Genomic DNA, 5,983 nt, shown 5'->3' on the forward strand with positions numbered 1-5,983 from the left:
ATATACACTCTTCAGGAATCACTATCATCAATTCAATGATGTGTATAATTTAAAAGATACATGACAACTTCATCATGTTATTGTAATGCTCAAATAGATATAACCATAACATATCATTCATTTTTCCTGATATCTTTTTAACAAGTCGTCTAATTTATTAATAGACTATTCATCAGTCTAATTATCATGACTTGATATATTATATATTTAAATGTACAACAAGTACATATAATAAGTTATTTATTATCACTTTCATAAGTAGATAAAAGTTACACATCTAGGTACATACAAAAACATTTTACTACTCAAAGTAGCAATTGTATGTAAGACTTCTTCGGGAAGCTTTTCAACTAATCATTTTGTGATTCTTTATCACTTTGATTATATTGGATCACTAACAAATATTAACAAATTATATATCCACTTTTGGGAATATGCAAACTGAATTACATAGTAACTATATATTTACATATCATGTACCAACAATAGTTTGAAACTATTGATTTCAAGAAATAATAAAATATGTATATATTAATTTGCTTATGGCATTACCAATATATGTGAAATCTATATTCTTTGAAATAAAATTTCATGTCTATTCATTCTCTTTAGGTAATGATATTTAAATATTCTAAATGTACAATAAGTTTGTACAATTCACATTCTATTAAATAATCAAGTATACTTTTATCTTGATTATAACTATGTCCGTACTACAGGTACGCGACCACTATTATTCAATTCCACACATGATAAATAGATTTCATGAACTTTGATTGTGTGTGGTATCTCATCTTTTGGTTGTTTCCACTTTTTCTGGAAATATTTGAGTAGTAAATAATGTCATTGATTATTTAAAATCATTACATTCACTTCGGGGAATGACGTTGAACAAGTAGAACATTATTATAAATTTCTTAAAAATTTATTACTTGTTCATCCAAAATATAAGAAATTATTCAACAATTTCTTTTACGATATTTCAAAGAATATATGAATGCAATTTTTGCATAGTCTCCAAGATGTATGCAAAATTTAATCTTTAATATATGTCAGATTCAATAATTTCCAACATTGCAAGTAATAACAATGTATAATAACATGACTAATACGAGGAATCTTTAAAAGTAATTGACTTCAATTCGTATCATTCTCTGCAGGGAATGATGAACAATAAATACATGCCTCATGTATTTAAATAACATTAGTCATGCTCATTGTTATTCTTATACATTGATGTTTCAATGCAATTTTCTTAACATTCTTTTTGGATATTCAAACCCCACTATAAAATTGCATCAATAATAATCATTTTTAATGATTCATTAGTTGTATTCACATAAATACAATCATTTTTTTTTGACAAATATAAAACATTTACTTCAGGAAATGTTTGACAAAATCTTTATCGATATTAGATTACTTTTCATTGTCCTGAAAGAATACAAGAACATATATATAAATATGTATTCATCTCTTTCATTATATATCAATCAACTATATAATGAATATTACGTTTGCATAATCTTCAGGATATATGCAAGATTTTATTGAGGACGCATAATCATCAGGATATATGTAATATTTTATCGAGGATGCATAATCTTCAGGATATATACAATTTTTTTATCGATGATGCATAATCTTCAGGATATATGCAATATTTTATCGATGATGCATAATCTTCAGGATATATGCAATATTTTATCGAGGATGCATAATCTTCAGGATATATACAATTTTTTTATCGATGATGCATAATCTTCAGGATATATGCAATATTTTATCGATGATGCATAATCTTCAGGATATATGCAATATTTTATCGATGATGCATAATCTTCAGGATATATACAATTTTTTATCGATGATGCATAATCTTCGGGATATATACAATATTTTATCGATGATGCATAATCTTTAGGATATATGCAATATTTTATCGATAATGCATAATCTTTAGGATATATGCAATATTTTATCGATAATACATAATCTTTTGGATATATGTATAATTTATATAGATTTTCTCTCTCATATCATAGGCACACATATATTGTAAATATTATAAATGATAAGAACATAATATATATATATGAAATTAATAATAAATATATAAAAACATATACATACATATATAATATATAGATATATAGATAAAAAGAAAAAGGAAACCAAATGATTCTTGAAATTGTTTCAGTCAGATGAGTATATATATAAATATATATTTAGTGTATCGTGACTTTGAAACAATTCAAGAACTTTAACAAAATACTTACATTGGGTCTTAGGCAGAGACTCATGCTTGAAGCTTGGGCAGAGACTCGTGCTGATAACGTGTTATAAAATAATATAAAATAATATAAAGTAGATGAGAAGAAAGAAGAAGAAGATGAAGAGAGAAAGAGAAAGTGAATGAGAATTTCTGAGTTGTTTATTCCAATGGAGTGAACCCTTATTTATACAAATACAAGAGTGAGATATTAAGAAACTAAGAAAAAGGGAAACTAAGGAAAAGAGGAATGTTAATTACAATTCATGGTAATAAATAAAAAATTTGGACATCCACATAATTATTAATATTTATAACAATTTATATATTATAGATCTATTATTTATCATATTAAATATTAAATATGTATTTTAAAAAATACAATTAAAATTTTTGTATAAATTGTACAATTACCTAAAAATATGAATAATTATAAAAGTTCCGACCAAAACACCCGGCGGGTCAAATTTTGGTCACTACGAAGACTAGAAAAAACTATTTAGACCCGTCTTTTACGCCATATATTTATTGAAAATAACGTATAAGTTTTATTGGTATAGACTATAGATTTACAATATAAAAGTAATCAAGTTTTGTCCTATCTTCATTGAGATCAATTAATATGAGAAGACGCGGCCCAGTGAAGTTGACACAGAACGGAATAGGCATTTTTGACAGTCAATATGATATGCCGTGAAGACAATATCCTATCAATTCCCTTTTTTTTTTTTTTTCATTTATGTATATACATTTATATGTCTATGGGTCCTCTCATAAATGGTTTTATTCACCAATATTATTATTAGAAAATTTTACTTTTTATCTTAATTTTTTTATTTAATTAAAAAAATTTCTAAAGTAAAAGTTAAAAAAAAAATAGTGTATCTATAAAAGTACAAAAAAAAAAATACATATTTTTTAAAAAATTAAGTATAAAAATTAAAATTTTTATTTTATTATTGGTAGCTGGATATATATGATATATGGCATCTATCTCTCTCTTTTTTTTTTTATTGAAATATAACCATCTAAATTTGGAATGTAGATGGAAATGTATCGTAATTACTTGGAAATAGCAACTTAGACGCGGCAAAGACTTAATAATCATACAAAATAATAAAAAGACAAAATTAACAACTGAACCCGAATGCTCATTAACCCTATAAATACATTCGCACAATCATCCCAATTCATTCAAATTAACTCTCCTTATTCTATACCACTCACTCATAATTAATTATATATAGATATTTGAGAGTTCATCCACCATGAATACCCAAATACTCTTCTTTAGTCTTGCTTTAGCTTTCATTGTCTTTGCTGCAGGTAATAATTAATTATATATATATATATATGATCTCCATGTGTATCTACTAAAAACATATACAATAGCTAGTTTCTTTTTTCCTTTCACATTTTATATATTTATGTACGTTGGGCATCAATTGTAAAATAGTTACGAATTACACAATAATTATAATATGATATTTTATATGTGTTGATGCATGCACTATAAGCGTTTATAATTATATTCATACAGAGTGTTTTCTTCTTAATATCAAATCTTACTTAGGAGACATATATGTATGGATTGTTTTTCAAGCGATGTTATTCATTAATGAAATTTTAAATTTTTTTAAAAATAACTATAATTAAATTTTAATTTTAAAAATAAAATTTTAATAATCCAATCACCGATAATTAAAGAAAAATTTGAATTTCTTACTTAATTTTATTATTAATAATTATTTTTTTTTTCCTTACACTATATAAAAATATGTTAATATTTAGTATTATTTTTATCTTTTTTTTAACTCAAATTCAATTTTTTTATCTCTATAGAATAATCTTAACTATATATAATATAAAACTAAAGGATTTTTTTTAATTAGATAATAAAATTAAATATCAAAATTACTTAATTTTTTTTAATAATACTCATTCATATAATATGCCAAGACCATTGTTAATATATAAATTATATAAGTATATATTATTATATTAACAAATTTTCTATATTTTAATTTAAGAAATAATAATATAAAAAATGAGACTTAATTATTTACACATGTGTCCTATAAGAACATGTAGTTTAACAAACACCCACCATATGATCTCTTAACAATTAAGTTTAATGAAATAATAATTATTTTAAAACTTGGAGGATATAATATTGTTTAACTGGGCACCAATAACAGTTAATTTAGCATTTCTTTTTCATTTACAATTTGATTCTATATATATTATGTGTACATACAGGGGCAAATGCTACTACCATCACCATTAAAAACAACTGCCAAAGAACCATCTGGCCAGCAACATTAGGCGGCTCATCTCAACTATCAATCACCGGTTTTGAGTTAGCACCCCAAGGAAACAAGTCGGTGGACATCCCCGACGGCACTTGGATCGGCCGCTTCTGGGCCAGAGACATATGCTCCACCGACGCATCCGGCAGCTTCACCTGCGCCACTGGCAACTGTGGCTCCGGTAAGATCGAATGCAACGGTTTAAGTGGAGCCACACCGGCAACTCTGGTAGAATTTACCATCAGAGGAGACGGCGGGAAAGATTTCTACGACGTGAGCAACGTGGACGGGTTCAACATTCCAGTTTCGGTTGTGCCACAAGGTGGTAGCGGCGATTGCCAGGAGTCAATATGCGGTGTGAACATCAATGGAGATTGCCTACCGGAACTCCAGTTTAAATCCGGAAACGACGTCGTTGGATGCCTGAGTGGTTGTGCCAAGTTTAATGAGGATAGGTTTTGCTGTACAGGAGCTTTTGATAAACCAGATTGTCCTCCCACTGACTATTCTAGATTCTTTGAGGAGAAATGCCCTAAGGCTTACAGCTACGCTAAAGATGATAAGGACAGTACTTTTACTTGCACCAATCCTAACTATCTCATCACTTTCTGCCCATGATCATCATCACAGATTATATCTATAAGAAACAGTACTATTTTTTATAAATATATATGTACGTATTATTACAGAAATGTTACGCAGAAAAATAAATAACAATGATGCTGATTATGCTAGTTAATTGGTATGTAATATCCACACATATATATATCACGAAACAGTGCATGTATGCTTAGTCATACACTTAATTTATTTATTAAATTATTTTTATCATATACTTGAATAGTTATAAGCAATTTAATTAAATTAATATTTTAATATTAAGAAGAAAAAATATTTAAAAAGTTAGAAGTATCATAATAATGCAACACCAACAAATATTATAATAATTCAACAATATCAAACATCGATTGTACACTTGTGTAAGTTCTGCAAGAAGAATACAATAATACCAAAATATGAGTATATTGCATGCATTTCTATGCATGTACTTAAAAATTAATCAATAAGATTACAATATGATTTTTATTCATGAACTCAACAAAATAATACCATCGAACACATTATATAAAGTCAGTAATAAAGATAAAAATATGTAGTGACAAAATAAAAGGGTAAGAAGTAGTAATCTAATTGTTAATCTAACAAATTCATATATAATTAGTGCAGGAGAGCTAAGTTAATCTTTCTAGTAGGTGGAAACATGGCCTACCAACACCGAGAGATGTGTGTATACCTATAGTTTCGGCAATAGATCCTGTGAGCTCATATTCATAGGCAGTGTTTTCTTATAATGGATATTACAAGTTCATCATTATAGAACCATACCCTTTTATTAATTCTT

The 5,983-nt window shown here is 26.8% G+C and overlaps 1 protein-coding gene across 1 annotated transcript; it reads left to right on the top strand.

Moving 5' to 3' along the window:
• The first annotated feature begins 3,451 nt into the window (after window positions 1-3,451).
• LOC115708688 (thaumatin-like protein 1b) lies at window positions 3,452-5,315 on the top strand. Its single transcript, XM_030636673.2, has 2 exons — window positions 3,452-3,598; window positions 4,532-5,315. The coding sequence occupies exons 1-2, from the start codon at window positions 3,541-3,543 to the stop codon at window positions 5,197-5,199; spliced, it is 726 nt and encodes a 241-aa protein (XP_030492533.2). The 5' UTR covers window positions 3,452-3,540; the 3' UTR covers window positions 5,200-5,315.
• Window positions 5,316-5,983: the final 668 nt, after the last annotated feature.

This window comes from Cannabis sativa, chromosome 3, assembly GCF_029168945.1.
Source record: "Cannabis sativa cultivar Pink pepper isolate KNU-18-1 chromosome 3, ASM2916894v1, whole genome shotgun sequence".
Lineage (NCBI taxonomy): Eukaryota > Viridiplantae > Streptophyta > Magnoliopsida > Rosales > Cannabaceae > Cannabis > Cannabis sativa.